The 15,679-nt window shown below is 37.6% G+C and overlaps 3 protein-coding genes across 3 annotated transcripts in view; 1 reads left to right on the top strand and 2 right to left on the bottom strand.

Annotated features, from left to right (window-relative positions):
* The window catches only part of LOC109622949 (hypermethylated in cancer 2 protein-like), a 301,534-nt gene that overhangs the window by 65,441 nt on the left and 220,414 nt on the right, over positions 1–15,679 (top strand). The window lies entirely within an intron of this gene.
* The window catches only part of LOC115253671 (zinc finger protein Xfin), a 33,704-nt gene that overhangs the window by 14,567 nt on the left and 3,458 nt on the right, over positions 1–15,679 (bottom strand). Inside the window, exons 2-12 of the mRNA XM_029871134.2 lie at positions 14,961–15,605; positions 13,713–13,955; positions 13,441–13,656; positions 13,198–13,374; positions 9,849–10,019; positions 9,551–9,784; positions 9,108–9,386; positions 3,542–3,945; positions 3,373–3,466; positions 2,836–3,309; positions 2,390–2,516 (exon numbers count right to left, since the gene is read on the bottom strand). Coding sequence (XP_029726994.2) covers positions 2,390–2,516; positions 2,836–3,309; positions 3,373–3,466; positions 3,542–3,945; positions 9,108–9,386; positions 9,551–9,784; positions 9,849–10,019; positions 13,198–13,374; positions 13,441–13,656; positions 13,713–13,955; positions 14,961–15,517 — 2,976 coding nt within the window. The 5' untranslated portion in view covers positions 15,518–15,605. The remainder of the gene's footprint in view (positions 1–2,389; positions 2,517–2,835; positions 3,310–3,372; positions 3,467–3,541; positions 3,946–9,107; positions 9,387–9,550; positions 9,785–9,848; positions 10,020–13,197; positions 13,375–13,440; positions 13,657–13,712; positions 13,956–14,960; positions 15,606–15,679) is intronic.
* LOC115265548 (zinc finger protein 420) lies at positions 1,994–7,155 on the bottom strand. Its single transcript, XM_029871135.2, has 6 exons — positions 4,418–7,155; positions 4,109–4,332; positions 3,373–3,945; positions 2,836–3,309; positions 2,292–2,516; positions 1,994–2,227 (listed from the first exon to the last, which is right to left on the bottom strand). The coding sequence occupies exons 1-6, from the start codon at positions 4,562–4,564 to the stop codon at positions 2,131–2,133; spliced, it is 1,740 nt and encodes a 579-aa protein (XP_029726995.1). The 5' UTR covers positions 4,565–7,155; the 3' UTR covers positions 1,994–2,130.

Raw genomic sequence — 15,679 nt, 5'->3', positions numbered from 1 at the left:
CATTAATAAATAACTAATCAAAATCAACCGAGAAACGTGGGAAATAGAGCCCAAACAACATTTTGACGTCAGCTGGTTCCAAAACCTGTCACAAATCCTATAATACTATTATTAGGATTTGTAACGATCTTCAAAACCTTCTCAAATCCAACCGACTTGGAACTATTGCTTGGGAATAGACTCTACTGAGCCCCGGCGGTTCCTCCTGTTTATCGAGCATGTCTGATGCATATGATCAGCCATACTCCATCTGCAGCAGCCGGTTCGTGATGAACCGTTGGAGGCGCATTAAAGTGTTAAAAAGGTGATATGTTTCACTAAAGAACACTACATTACAATAATCAAAATGAAACTCCTTCACTTTAATACCGTCAACCCCTGCGAACTTGGCCAGGGAATTTAAGGAGATTGACCTATATAATCTCCATATCTCAAATCCCATTGATTTGATGCAAAATTTATGTTCAAATGATCGAAACATACTATATTCAGCTTTCCATTTATGCAAAAAGATTGAAAATTCGTTGATTGCAACGCAAAGTATTTGAATTTAAGTAAATTTCATATTTTTAAAAACTGTAGAGCTCGATTTTCAGGAAAAACTCAAAAACTGTTCTTAATACTAAACATTTTTTGAAGCACGATCTTGATATCAGAACATAATTATGCATTCAAAATTTTGGTCGTTGATAGAAGTTCATAACTTTTTTTTGTAAACTAGTGTTACCAATCCTTTGTTCTCCTGTTAACTAAAATCCAATAGTATCCAAATCATAGTCCTAAACCAAATTCTATAAACTCGAGCTAGACATAACTTTCACATGCACCATGTTAACCATAGGAATTAGTATCGCTGATTTTTTTTCTACAGAAATAAATTAAACTGTTTTAAAAATGCTTATCGATACGATATGTACTCACTACTTTCTCGTGTTTGATGCATTTCGTATACTCAGCCAAGCATTCTTCTTCAGCTCATTTTCCGACATAGCAGCGGTACAAGGATATAATCTGGGCCAGCTCTCGTTGGCTGTTGCGGCAACAACAGCCGACGACGTACCCGGAGCATTCCAGACTTCTGTCGATTGTTGCCGCTCAACGTCGCGCACAACCGAAGCATCCGAAGCCTTTGCCGCCTGATTTGATGTTGATGTGTGATGAATCTGTTGAATTTTCTACTTTGATGATCGATGCTTTTGAGCTTGATGCAAGTGAATCGCTCGGGATCTGTTTGGGATGTATTTTAGCACCCTCGTCAAAAAGGTAATCTTCTACGATGGTGGACGATGCTGTAGTGACGCCTTCGGTGATAGAGCTAGACATGGCGGTGGATATGATTTGTTGCTAAGTTCTATTGCTTCAAAACCCACAAGTTGAAAACTCTGGAACAACAGTAATAGTTATGTAGTTTGTTTTACCCTGAGACTTTCTGACCTATTCTTACCGTTTTGCCGGCAAGCGAGACGAGCTTAAACACCATCTACGTTTCACTCTTGCGGTTCGATGATTTCTACAAAATAAACAAAACACATGAATCAATGGATTGAATACCAATAAAACATGAAAAAAATGTATTTTGATTTGCATTACCTGTAAGTATTCTTTATATCTGATCCGGAAGTTAATTGAAAATTAATGATGACCTAACGTTGTCTCAATACATTTTCAGCACTAGAAGAAACTGATACAGTGCATTGGAAGGTGTTATAAATTTTAATGAATTGTATGTTCATTTATCATCAACTGATGGATTGTTGATGTCTGTCAGATGTTGAAGTTATCGAAAGTTTACTGTATATATTTTATACAACTGCGTTTGAAAGCTATACAGTGGTGTCGGCGTGAATCTATCTTGATGCTCAAGGAACATCGAATTATTTTGGCATGGCCTTAGCCTTTGATGTAACATTGGAATTTATGTCTTTATAATCATTTTGACTTTTACTAATGACAAAAATTAGAATTTCTTTCTATTCATATAAAATTATTCATATACACCTTAGGCAATATCAATATAATTCACGTTCAGTCCAGGTTGAATAATTTCATTGCATTCCATTGGTATTCCAAGCCGTATAAGAAATGGAATGTAGCTTTTTGTACCTATGGTCTCCGGTGTTGCATGTCAACCTAGGGAGTAAACTTTATTTCCTTTACTTCATTCATCCCTTCAGTCTCTTCGCCATCACTATTGAAATGAATCTTCATATGCCATTGCAAGTCAAATCTACAATTTTAAGAAAAATGTGATAAATAATTATTACCACATGTACCACACATTCATTCAGTACCCTGTTGCAAACAAACGGCCACAAAATTGACACCCGTGTGTCCGTTGTGCATGCTTTTCGTTGCGATGATTCCGCAATGAGCTTTGTAGCTTGAAAACCTTTTGGCAGATGTGGCACTTGTACGGTTTACCAGGAACATTTCGCTGTGGTACCACCACCGCTTTTGCTGATTTGGGTTTGGGTTTTCTGGAACCATGCGACGATATGTGCTCTTGCAGTACAAACCTGAAATGAGAGGGAAAACTATCAATCGTGTCTGGGTCAGTGTTGCCACATTTAAATCTGTATTTTGTAATCTTTATAATCTGTATCACCATTATTTGTCAAAAATCTGTATGAAATCTGTAATATTACGCGAAAAATCTGTTTGAAATTCTGTAAGTTTCTGAAAAATCTGTATAATCTGTATCATTTCCAAAAATCTGTACATCTGTACATACAGAATTCTGTATGAAAAGCTGCAAGAAAATCTGTATGATTACATAAAAATCTGTATATGTGGCAACCCTGGTCTGGGTTGGGGTTAAAAAGTAATAGATCATACCGATTCAGGAATGTCTTCCCGCAGATGGAACACTCGTGCCGTTTCGAACCATGATATTTCTTGTGAAGCATCAGTTTCTTATCGTTTGGGAACACCTCATGGCAGATATCACAATGCAGTTGTTCACCATCACCACTGAGAATACTTTGAAGTGACTGATCGGTGGTAGAGATATGCGGCCTGTAATCAGCATCAGCTTCCTCAGTCAGGTATTCCTTATGCTTTCGGTGGATTGGTTGTTCTTCTTCTACTTCGCTATAGTTATTCATGTATTCTTTAGCTTGCCGTTTTCGTTTAAGCTTCCGATTTGGCTTCGAACTTGGATTTTTGTTATTGTTTTCTGTCATTTGTTGGTTTTCGCAGACATCTGAAATATCTTCGGATTCTTTTTGGACTTTTGACGACTGATTTTCCTCGATTTCCTTCAGTTTCATAACATGCTTGTTGGTTACCTCATGCTTCTTCAACTCTTTCCTGAAAACCAATTGTATAGTGATGTAAGAACATAACAGCCGACAAATTTGCTAGAATACTTACAGAAAAGGGAACCCAATTTCGCAAATACGGCACATATGGTTCTTTGGCCCATGGACGGTCCTGTAGTGGCTCCAAAGTGCCCGTCCAGATTGTACTGTTTTATGACATTTGTTGCATTGAAATGATTCAACGTTTCTTGCGACCTCTTTTCGATTAATAGGCAACATACCATTGCTTGCGTTGGCGCAGATTTCACTCGAAGTTTTATCTGGTAGTACATCCACATCAATATGGAATTCAACATCACCCCCTGTATTGGACTCAACTTTCACGTCGTCTATGTCGATCATTGCTGGTTCACATTCTATCTCCCCGATAAACAATCCATCATGGTGTTCTCCCTCACGACTACGAATCGCACTGCTATTCTGACGACTGCCGCGTTGAGTAAGGGTTTCTGGTGTACTTGTAGAGCTTGGTCTTTGCGTTTCAGGTTCTATATCGCTTTCCTCAATAGGTTCGATTTTTATCTCCTTTGGTTCAATGAGTGCTGCATTGCCCTCCGAAAGAAGCTTTTTCTTATTATCATGAATCATGTTGGTATGATTTTTCATGTGTTTGTCCAAATGTTGACTAAAAATTCGAGTTTTGTTAATCATTGGTAACATAAGTAGCAATACGATTAGCTGACGACAATTAATGCATTTAATCAAATCCTTTGCAATTAACTACTATATTCGCAAAAATCTACAAGAATTTTGTAGCACATATTCCCTAAATATTATAAGACTCTTACCTTTTCAAGAATGATTTCCCGCAAAGTGTACATCTATGTTCATTTGAATCCTTGTTCTTCTTGCTGTCCGTCATCACAGTTTCTACCGAGACATCTTTATTCTGAAGCATAGAGCGCAGCACACCTTGAACTTCCAGACTACGTTCCCGGAAATGATGGAATTCGGTTAACCGTTGCCGACACATAGCACATATCGCTTTGCTAAGCCGGTCTTCGATGGATATCTGTAAGGTAGTGTCAATATTATTGATCAAACTTACTTAGCAATTTAGCATAGATCTAGACTAGAAAAAAAAATGCGAACCATACCTTTATTGACATGAAATCCGTTATCCATTGATGTAAATTACTATCTTTGAACAGATCAGCAAGCGATTCTTTACTTAAACATAGTCTACAGACTTGGTGCAAACTTCTGGTATCAGTCGTTTCTGTAGAAGTTACTGCCATAGCCATGTTTTATTGTACGATTATGTCACTTGTTATTAAAAGCTTTATTAGCGAGTTTTCAGCCCACACATATACCAAAGTTCAGTTGTCTCTAAATAACTGCAAAAAGATCTAAAATTTATTCCAAAACAAACAGCAATTTTCAGCTTAATGCTAACGATTCTATTTTGATACATTCTCTCAAACATTGGATTTTGTTTTTATTTATGTTCGAATGAACGCATCCAACTTTATACAAATCCAACAACAAAAACTGTGAGTTGATTGGTAGTGAGTAAAAATGAGGAGATGCTTCTCACACACGGAGAGAAGTGTAGCTCATTGGCAGTCTTGCGTTACATGAAGATTGGATTTTGAGTTTCCATATCTCAAGGTATAATACTTGAGATAAATTGAAAGACAATAGCTATACAATACTATTTTAGTGATGATATGAACATAAATTTATAAGTACTAGCAGTAGGGTAGGGTCAACTTGGGCTTGTTTCTATGACAAAGTCCCTTATAAAGAGTGTCCACGATGAAATTGGCATACAGAAAATATTGTATAACTTTTGATTGCGTTCGCCATAATAGCTTTTTGACCATGAATAGTATATTATGTGTAGCTAATACCATACGATTTTCATTAAAATCGGTTGAGTATTGGTGGAGATATCGTTAAAGCAAGGGAATTACCACTTGAGAATCTTGTGCAAACATTTTGGAAAATATCACCTTTTTGTCGTTTCAACTCTGGCGCCAAAAATACTGAACCGATTACAATGAAAATTTTTATGTACATAAAGTATGTATGTAGAAGTAATTTGTCAAAATTTCATTCAATTTGATCATACCGTTGAAAAGTTATAGCCATATATGTCGCACTATGTCACAATAAGCAGATATGGTACGCGCCAAACTCAGTCCTTTTAGCATTGGGCGAATATGTTTCCGTGACTAGAATTTGAATCGAAAAACGTTCGGAGTGTTACGTCTGTTTATCTGTGAGATTAGCATTTATTTGTGTGCGCTAAATTTACCTAAATACCTACTCCTGAAAAAAAAATCAGCAGAAGTTGAAATACAAAAATAAGAAAAAAAAACATCAAATCTCGAGCCGCTGTTCGGCTACTTTGGGTATAAAAACATAAAATCGAAATCTGATGTGGAGGTTGATCTTACGCCGCAACGCACCATTCCAAGGTGATCTACCCACGTCACGGGACCTGTATTTTTGTATGGGAGGGAATAGCTATCCAATTAGAGGTTGAAGTAAAAAGACATGAAAACTTCCATTGCCGGCCACGCCCATCTTCTCCGTTACGAGGATAGGAAATGATGTGATGATATGACACTTGCTTTATGGAAGGCCAGCGACTCACCGGCGCCCCCATAGGTGTCAAGGAGTTGGAGATTTGAAATGGATCGATTTGGGATTCACTATAAGCGAGTGATCCGACAAGATTCAGATTGTGTGAGTGTATTTGCTTGAGTAGTACATGTCGATGTGGTGATGTGAGTGTAAGTGTTTGAGTATGTTTGAACACCAACGTTTGGAGTGACGTAGCTAAAAGGTTTTGCCACTCCTTGGGCCATCTTTCTTCAGGGATGGGAAGGGGTAGCAAGGAAGGGATGATACCTATTTATCGAGAAACAAGCGACTCACCAACGCCCTCGTAAATAGAAAGGAGTTTGGATTTTGGTACGAGAATTGGTGAAGTTTTTGATTGTTAATAATGCTAATTTTACTGTGATTTTATGAGAAGATGGATAAATGTTAGATAAATGTTGTTTTAAAACCGTGAAAACAAGCATCATGTGTGAAAAGTAATAGAGACACGACAGTATGAAATGTAAAAAGGGTTGTTTGGCTGTCTCCTCTCCGTTTCGCCAAGGCAACCAAAATATCTAGTTCTATTGGCAATAATTTAAGTTTACGCCATTGTTCCTAACAAGGATGAAACTGGAATTCTCTCACCCGGATGGCGTTTCCTTGCCAATTATTCTTCAGATGATGCATCAGCCACTGTTGCCGCACTCCGATGGCCCGTCACGATGCGCCGTCGGACGATCACCAGTTTGACTCATTCGATCACGATCACCTTGAGTTTTTCTTTGCCCATCAGCTTTTGCTCTCACAGGAAATTCACTTAAAATCAGCCGCAGTTTACGCTTTTCTCCATCTTTTGCCCGCTTCTCGCTTTTCATCAAATCCTCAAGAAACTTTTCCTCCAACACTCCAGCTTTATTTCTCTTCCGGTCTTTTTTTATTTTTTCACAGCTCAGCTGAGATCTTCAGCTCACTCTCTTTTCTGGACAACAAGTTTCCTTTTTCAACACTCTACCACTACAGTAGACGTTCGATAACTGCAACATGTTTACGTTTCACTTAGCGAACGAAAATCCGATAACTGCAACGCCTGACAGTGTCAACAAGCCATCAATTGACGTAAAATGAACGAAAAATTCATTCGACTGTTCATTAGGGCTAACATGGCGCACGATTTTGACGTTTGGCGGTGCGATAACTGCAAATTTGTTGCACTTACCGGACTTGCAGTTAAAAAGCATTGCAGTTAAACCGTTTGCACCGACCGAATGTCTACTGTACTTTTCTTTTTTTTTTTTTTCTTACACGACTCCAACTATGTCCCAACTTCACTGATCGCCAGATCATTCGGCCAATGAACACTTGCCCTTCTCTCCAGTTACTAGCACTTCCTTTATACCCAATCGTAAAGAGCTTCTTTTCTTTTGTTCACCTGTCGACTACTTCTTTTTCGTCTAACCCTATGTGCGCTATTGGCCGGCTGGCAGCACCACCACACAATTAGCACTTCTCCACTTAACACTCGCTTCAATCCAATTTTTGTTCCCAGCTCCAAACTTCCAGCCTTATCAATATACGAATGCTTTGTAGAAAATCTGGAGGAATCTCTGAGGAAAAAATTGAAGAAATTCGTAGGTGAATTTCTGGAACAATCTATGCAAGATGTTTTAAAAGGAATTGTTGAAGTAATTTTAAAGGCATACATGCAACATTTTTGCAAACTATCCGAGCAAGACTTTCTTAATGAGTTCCTGGAGAAATTTCTGGAGAACATTGTTAAGTTTTTTAAAGAAATCTCTAAAGGATTTTGTGAAAGAATTTCTGACTGTCTTTCTTTAGGATTTCTTGCACGATGTTTTAAGTAAACCCACGAGGAATTTCCAAAGCAGTCCCTGGAAGAATTTCTTTAAGGATCCCTGGGTGATTTTTTAACTTTTCCAAAGATTTTTTAAATGAATCTTAGGATGGATTTCAGCAAGGGTACATGAAAGAATTCTCGATAAATCTGTGGAAATTTTTCAATGTAACCCTTGGAGAAATGTGTGAAGATTTCTCTGGAGGAAAATCTGGAAATATTTTTGAAGAAATTATTATAGAATTTATAATAAAAGCCTGAAATAATCCCTCGAAAACATTGTGAAGGAACCCGTAGGGCAGTTTGTATAGGAATCCCTGCAGAAAACTCTTAAATCGATCTCACATTTTTTAAAGTAGCGTTAATCGGGGTAATTTGGCCACCCTAAGCAAAAACTATTGAAGATGCAGAAAACAACGTTGAATCTCTCGCACATCGTATGGCCAGAATGATTCTGATGATACTACTAGTTGCATAAACATATCATAGTCCAATCGTGTTTATATGCCAAAAAATGATTTTTGGAAAAAGTGTTGTTTTGCGTAGATATCGAACCATCGGGGTAATATGAGCACCCTATTTTCAATAAATAATTTATATCGCCTAACGTAATACAAGCCTAATTTGCTTCGCTTGATATTGAAACATATAGTATCAACTTGAAGTAAATGGAAAACAAACTAACTTGAAAGTCATCTTAAGGTATTTAAACAAGAAAAGTCTTATGTGGTGTTTTTGATCAGCCCTCGTCGGGGTAATTTGGCCAACAATCTTAAATCTTATTTTTCTAATTTACTATGAGATTAAATTACTTCATTCAAATGTTTTAATCGCTCCAATATCAGACCTGTATTAGAGCTGTAGGGTGAATTTGCAAAAAAATAGGTTTTAGGTTATTTCCCAATGGTGCTCAAATTGCTCCATTGGCCAAATTACCCCGACTACCCCTACTTGGTGGAATATCTAAAGAAAAATCAGGAAGTTTGCACCTTTCCTTACATATCTTGAAAGGTAATATTTTTCAAGAAAATCTGACATTCGGCATAAAAAGAATCGAAAGTTTTTCAAATATATTTACACAATTGATTTACGTCAAAAGTTCTTCCATTGAAACAGAATTGTAGCGACCTCAGCGGTTGAAGGACTTGGATCCCATAGTGATCAACTTAACCCCGCTGGCTGATCATCTACCCCCCTGATACGTTAATAATAATAATAGTATAAAACAAGAGAAAAATGTGCTTTAAAAAGTAAACTAACGATACCAAGAACAAGTTTTTAACACCAGACTAAAATCTATGTATTTTCTCATTTCGTAAAATTAAGTCTTATCCACCTCAGTCTTCAAGTAAAACCAACAAGTTTTGTAAGTTACATATTACAGAAATGATGGATCGTCATCAGAGCTATCTGCACTGAAGTCCGAACCAGCTTCTTCTGGAGCACGTTCATCACCGTTCTCGTTCCGTTCTGTAGTTTCGGTAACATGTGATCTCAAGTGCATCTCCAACTGGCATTGCCGGTTAAATGTTCGGCTGCATTTTGAACATGAAAGTCCATTAGAAGTCTTTCGACTCGGCAGATCAGCTGCTTTGCGGTGGTCTTTTAACATTGTCTGCTTCTTAATCGACTTAGTTGTTAAATGTTTGCCCAACCGGTTTCTGAAAATAGAGAATAAAAGAAATAAAAAAGGCCAATACCATAAAGGCATCGTTAGGCTATACAAATGTATGCAATTATGCATGTTACTAATATTGTTAGCACAGACTTGTATGTATCCTTGTATGAAAATACAATGAATATAGGTACAAAAAAATAACCTTACCGATTATGAACTTCCTTTCTAGATAAATTGCTTCTATTTTTCTGAGATTTAACGGTTTGAGCCTTTTGGTCGGTGTGCTTGCCTTCTCCAAGTTTATTCTCAACCAAACTTGCAGCAATTCCTTCATTGGAATCATTCTCCGGAACACGAGTGAGTGGTGAATCTTCAGAATTCATATTTTCTGGTTGACGGCACTTATTGTAAGGGGATTCCCAATGTTTCGTCAGCCACGCACTGCAAAAGAAGAAATAGATTATAATTCATTTGTACTAAATTGACAAGAATATATCTAACATACTGATTTAAATACACTTTGTTGCAGCTAGCGCATGCATGCTCTTTCAGATTATGAGATTTCATGTGGGCGAACCTTTGCACGTAGGTTGAAAACACTTTATTGCACGTTTTACACTCGAATGACTCACCGTCGTGTCTGTGCGCTCGCTTTATGTGGGCTCGCAAAAACCAACTAAAACAGAAAAAAATGTAAAATTGAGTGTGATCATTTTTATACTATATGTTGAGCTTGATTGGCTGTGTATATTGTCGTCGCGGTTGAAACCCGAAGTTTCCCCACACCCGACAATCGAATTTTCTCAAAATCCATACGTGAAACCTAACGTCGGACGTAGTGCGCTGGACAGCGGACCTGGCCCTCTATCCAGCGCACTATGCCCGATGTACGTCCGAAACCGTGCACGAACAATACTTAGAAGCTATTGCACTATCGCCAGATCAACTACACTTACACAAGGAGTCAATGATAACCGCTTGTGACTAGAGCACCCCCAACTAACATTTATTGGGAATGTAAACGTCAACTAAGCGTCCTCAATACGGCTTGATGCTGAATTACTGTGTTGTACATATGGACGGAAGCTTCTATGCAAGTCCTATACCCATGAATCTGGCGAACTTAATCCACATGTACACTCCCGTTCAAAAGTTTGGGGTCACCCCCTCAAAAACATGTCATTTGTTTAGGCCCATATCTCCGCCAATTTACGTCCGATTTCAAAACCCTAGGTTTCATTCAAAAGATAATAAGTCAAAGAAACTTTGAACATGATTTAAAAGAAACTTTTTCAAAAAATTTTGTATGTAAACTTAACTCAAAGTTGCCAAATTTTCTAAAAAATGAATATAAACTTACGGCAGTGTCGCTGGAAGTTGGGTCGACGAAATTTTAAGATGAGAGCGGTAATGTGACCCATTTTCTATTAGCTTTCAACTGCGTTTTACAGAACTTAGCTAAAAAATCTAGAAAAAAAGTTATTAAGAAAATTAATCCTTGATGTCATCGACCAAAAGTTTGGGATCACTTTCGTAAAACATGGAAAAGTGATTTGGTGATATCTTCGTCATCTATAGTTCAATTTTAATTATTTTTGGCTCATTTCAAAGATAATTAACTAAATTTACGTTTGATGTCTTCAACTTAACGTATTTAACGATTTTTGTATATAAAAATGTTATGTAAAGTTAACACATTTCACCACACTTCAAAAAATGAGGCAACTTTACGTTAAGTTTTAGTATGTAAATTTCAACAAATATGTGTGGTTCAATGTTTATCCAGTAAGTATTATTCATTTTCTTTCAAATAAGCCAAGAAGAATTAAAAATGAATAAAAGATGACAAAGATATCAACAAATCACTTTTCCATGTTTTACGATAGTGACCCCAAACTTTTGGCCGATACATCATTTTGAGGGGTGACCCCAAACTTTTGGTCGATGATATCAAGGATTAATTTACTTAATAACTTTTTTTCTTGATTTTTTAGCTAAGTTCTGTAAAAAGCAGTTGAAAGCTAATAGAAAATGGGTCATATTACCGCTCTCATCTTAAAATTTGGTCGACCCAACTTCCAGCGACACTGCCATAAGTTTATATTCATTTTTTAGAAAATTTGGCAACTTTGGGTAAAGTTTACATACAAAATTTTTTGAAAAAGTTTCTTTTAAATCATGTTCAAAGTTTCTTTGACTTATTATCTTTTGAATGAAACCTAGGGTTTTGAAATCGGACGCAAATTGACGGAGATATGGGCCTAAAAATATGACATGTTTTTGAGGGGGTGACCCCAAACTTTTGAACGGGAGTGTATATGCTGTGCGAGCAGCTCCTATACCAACAAGTCATAGCTCTTTTCTCGGCTCTTACGTAACCAAAAAATTGTATAACATCTTGAGAAGGCGCTTTTTCAGCCTTTTGATTGCTGTTAAATAATAGTTGTACGGCAACCCCACATTATTAGATTCAATATAATTTTAGGTTATGGTACCTCCCGAGACGCAATTCACCAGTAACTGGAACTATCGCTTTTAAAATTGAATAATTAAAGTACTTGCCGCTACTTTGAATCGAGCTCCCGATCTCCGTATCCACTGGTCCCGATGATGTCCTCGCTGCCCCACTGCTATATATAAATAGCATAGAAAGTAGCCCGTTTTGTTCTACTCCAGAAAAGGCTTTATAATTGTGCCACAAGAAATCTTACCCAACTTCATCTTGCTGCAAAAACTTGTGAAACGTCAAACGCAATAATGGTTACTTTGAACGCTGTGTGGTTTCGCCAACAGGTTCTTCGTCACAGCAGAATGTAATTTAAACAGCTACGAAGCGCTACTTTTTTGTGTTTGGCAACTTACAATACGTACTGTATAAAAGCAGCTGTTTTATTAGTTGGGACTCTTATTCTATTTTCACATCTTCCGAAGTTGGATTAAAGTGCATTAAAAGCAACCCAACTAATTTCACATCTCAGAGATGAATAGCCGTAAAGTACTTGTGTAGTAGCTATATATCCCGCTTGAAGTTTGCTTGGACAATAATGTTTACATCCGGCAAGCCGTGTTGGTATACCAACAGTTTCTTTAATACAGCTTCTAGCTTTACTGATATCGCATAACGGCCTTCGAAGCGCTGCTGGTTTGTGGATTTGACAGTATTGCGAATTGTACTGTATAGTAGCAGCTGTTTTATTACTGGGGACTCCTATTCGATTTGTCCAAGTTTTCACATCTTCCGGGAAATCTGCCGGAGTTGAAATAGAATGCAGTAAAGGCAGCCCCAGTGACAAGTGATTGATTTCTGAAAGCCGAGTTTGGTAGCTGTATGGAGCTTGTTTGGCAGCCGTGTATTAGCTTACGGTTTATATTTGACTACAATTTTATTCAGCGTTGACTGCTTCAATTCGATTCTTACACAACAGAAAGCAAATGACTGAAGCTTATAGTGCTGAAAATGTTAGTTGGGAATGTACTAACGCTAATTGCTTGTACTAATAAGGCGCCATCCACAAATTACGTAACGCTCTAGGGGGAGGGGGGGAGTATGGCCAAGCGTTACGGCCCATACAAAAAGTTTCGGATTTTCATACAAAAAAGCGTTACGGAGGGGGGAGGGGGGTCGAAAAATTTCGATTTTAGCGTTACGTAATAAATGGATGCTGCCTAATTACTAATGTTTAAGCATTTATAAAAGGATCTGAAAAATAATAAGCGAATAAAAGCTTAATGAAATTCAAGTTGAGCAAATTCAAATATAAAGTATGGTAGGATCGTAGGAAAGATGTCTAAACCTCATACAGAACAAACAAGGTTTAAATTAGGGTTTCATCAATCTACCAAATGTTACTTACGATTTTCCATATGTTTTATTGCATGGTTTGCAACAGTAGTGTTTAAGTGTCTCCTTGTGACGCCTCAGTTCCATTGCATTTGGAAGAGATTCTTTACAAAAATCGCACTCTTGGCCTGGGATTGAATCTTTGCTTTCAAGATTATGTTTAAGCTTAATGTGTCGCGCCAAATTTTCCCTTAAATAAATCATGATATGTTATAGATGCATGGGTGAATTGTCGTTCAGTTTTTTTTCCACATACTCAGATTCACACGATATACTGCACATAGAACACACATGTTGCTTCTTGTGGACATATCTGCAGTGGTTCCACAGGCCTATCGCTGATGAATACACCTTATCACAATTAGAGCACGGGAAGGATGACGGTTGACTTTCATTTGTAGGCGATTCTTTGTGTTCAGTCTCTGTTGTTACGCCTTTATTACGCCTCTGAATATGTTTTAACAAATAAGAGCTGCAATTTAAAACACGTTAATAATAGTCAGACAAACTAGACAAAAGTATTTTTACCGAGTTGCGTATTTATCACCGCATTCGCACGCATATTTTTTCGGTTCGTGTACTTTTCGCATGTGTGCCGGTACCGAGTGGTCGTAAAGAAATATCATTGGACATAAATCACACTTGAAAGGTCCTCCAGCCTGGGATCTCAATTTGCTTCTTTTATTTCTTTCTCTTATTTTATCTTTCGGTTTAGCCTTCTTGATTTGACTCGATTGATTGTGCTTATTTTCATGTATTTTCAGTGACCATCTATGAAGAAATCGACAAGCAGTCAGGTCTTTTTTTACGCGGTTTTTATATTAATGAAAAATCCATACAAAATTTTCTATCATCGTCTTATTTTTGCATGATTCGAGAATTGGTGTGACTTTTTTTGCGCGATTTTTTGAATTTTGAACTGAGTTCATGAATTAGCGCGGTATGTATCTTCCGCGTAAAAAAGACCTGACTGTATTCTAACATATTTGAATCAAGACATTATTTAGTATAATCAGTTTTATACCTTTTAATTCTGCCGTATTTTGCTTAACCTTTGACGCATATTTCTGAGGAAGATTATTGTCTATCCGGTTGGAATCAAGACAGACATTCAATCAAAAATTGCCATTTTCTTGGTCCACAAGTGTCGCAACTGTTTCGCATCTAGTGCGCTGTGTTGCTGACAACAACGAGAAGGATGCGCAATACTTTTGACATGATTCAGAAACGTCGCGAGTTGGGTCGCGTCGCGACTTGATTGTGCGAAGTCCGGTTTGGTGGCGGCCCGACAATACAAGTGGTAGTCGAAATGCGCGTATCTGTCAAAGGATAAGCAAAATAGGGCGGAATTAAGGGCAAGGTATTTGGAGTATATTTCTCAAAATTTCTAGAGCACCGTTTTTTAAGTGCCCCACACAATGCATACGTTTGCGTGTGCGTGACAGTTATTTGACAGATTTCCCATGGGAAAACTGTCAAAAAAACGCAAACCTCGACGGAACGGACGCTATGTGTTCCAGGCTTAGAACCGTTGAACGGATTTGGATTAAAATGCATCACGCTGTTGACAACCACTGAACAATTAGCGTGATGCGTTTTCATCCAAATCCGTTCAACGGTTCTAAAAAACGGTGCTCTAGAAATTTTAAGCTATGTACTCCAAATACCTTGTCCTTAAAAGGTACAAAATCGATTACACTCATTCGAAGAGGGTATTCTGCTTAGAGGGTTCGAAAAGTCGATTCAAGATTATTTAGTACTAGTAGTTAATCTTACTTGTCTGAAAACGATGTTTTGCACACCTGGCACACATGGTTTTTTGGTTGATGAAACCGCTTGTGGTTCCATAGTTTCCTCTTTTCCGAAAACGTTTTGTGACACACATCGCACTGCGGTAGTTGAACGCTATCATCAGTTGCTTTGTTAGCTGGAATCGATTGCTTACTGGTGGCGGCAGAAGTAGCTGAGCTGTAATCTGTTCCATGTTCATCGTCCGTGTTGCTTGACTGCTGATCTTTTAAACTATGAGTTTTAACGTGGTTTTGAAGTTGGATTTTCCTACTAAACGACTGATTGCATTCTGAACATGAGTACTGATCATCCAAAGTCTGTTTCAAAGTGGCAGACGATTTATCTGATTGGCCTGTTTCCTCTAGACGAAATTCCACTTTTACTTCACCTATGTCGATCAGATCGCCTCCACCAACAAGTGGCTCATCTTCAATTCTTCGATGATCGATCTCTGTACAATCCTTTATGTTGTCCTGGGCGAAATCAAGAAGCAAGCCTTCCGATTCCAATTTTATTTCCGTTTTTATTGAAATAGAGGCCATAGTTTATTCTTGAATTATTTAACTTAAGGACAGTAGAAAACTGTGATAAGCTAGCTTGTTTTCTCGATCTGGTCTAGGTAAATGATCACTGAAAATGAATGTAATTGCTATATAATATCATGAACGTAAAAATACGGGAAAATGATAGATTAACAAAAATAA

The sequence above is a fragment of the Aedes albopictus genome, chromosome 2 (genome assembly GCF_035046485.1).
Source record: "Aedes albopictus strain Foshan chromosome 2, AalbF5, whole genome shotgun sequence".
In the NCBI taxonomy this organism is placed as follows: Eukaryota; Metazoa; Arthropoda; class Insecta; order Diptera; family Culicidae; genus Aedes; species Aedes albopictus.
The sequence above is the reverse complement of the archived record's forward strand: the minus strand, read 5'-3'. Positions and strand labels throughout refer to the sequence as shown.

Bases quoted from the DNA above. Each gene is read 5' to 3' on its own strand.
- LOC115265548 (XM_029871135.2), bottom strand. From the start codon at position 4,564: ATGGCTATGGCAGTAACTTCTACAGAAACGACTGATACCAGAAGTTTG. The intron at 4,333-4,417 runs GTATGGTTCGCA...ACTACCTTACAG, and splicing joins CGGATTTCATGTCAATAAAG to ATATCCATCGAAGACCGGCT. The intron at 2,517-2,835 runs GTATGATCTATT...CTCTCATTTCAG, and splicing joins GGGAAGACATTCCTGAATCG to GTTTGTACTGCAAGAGCACA.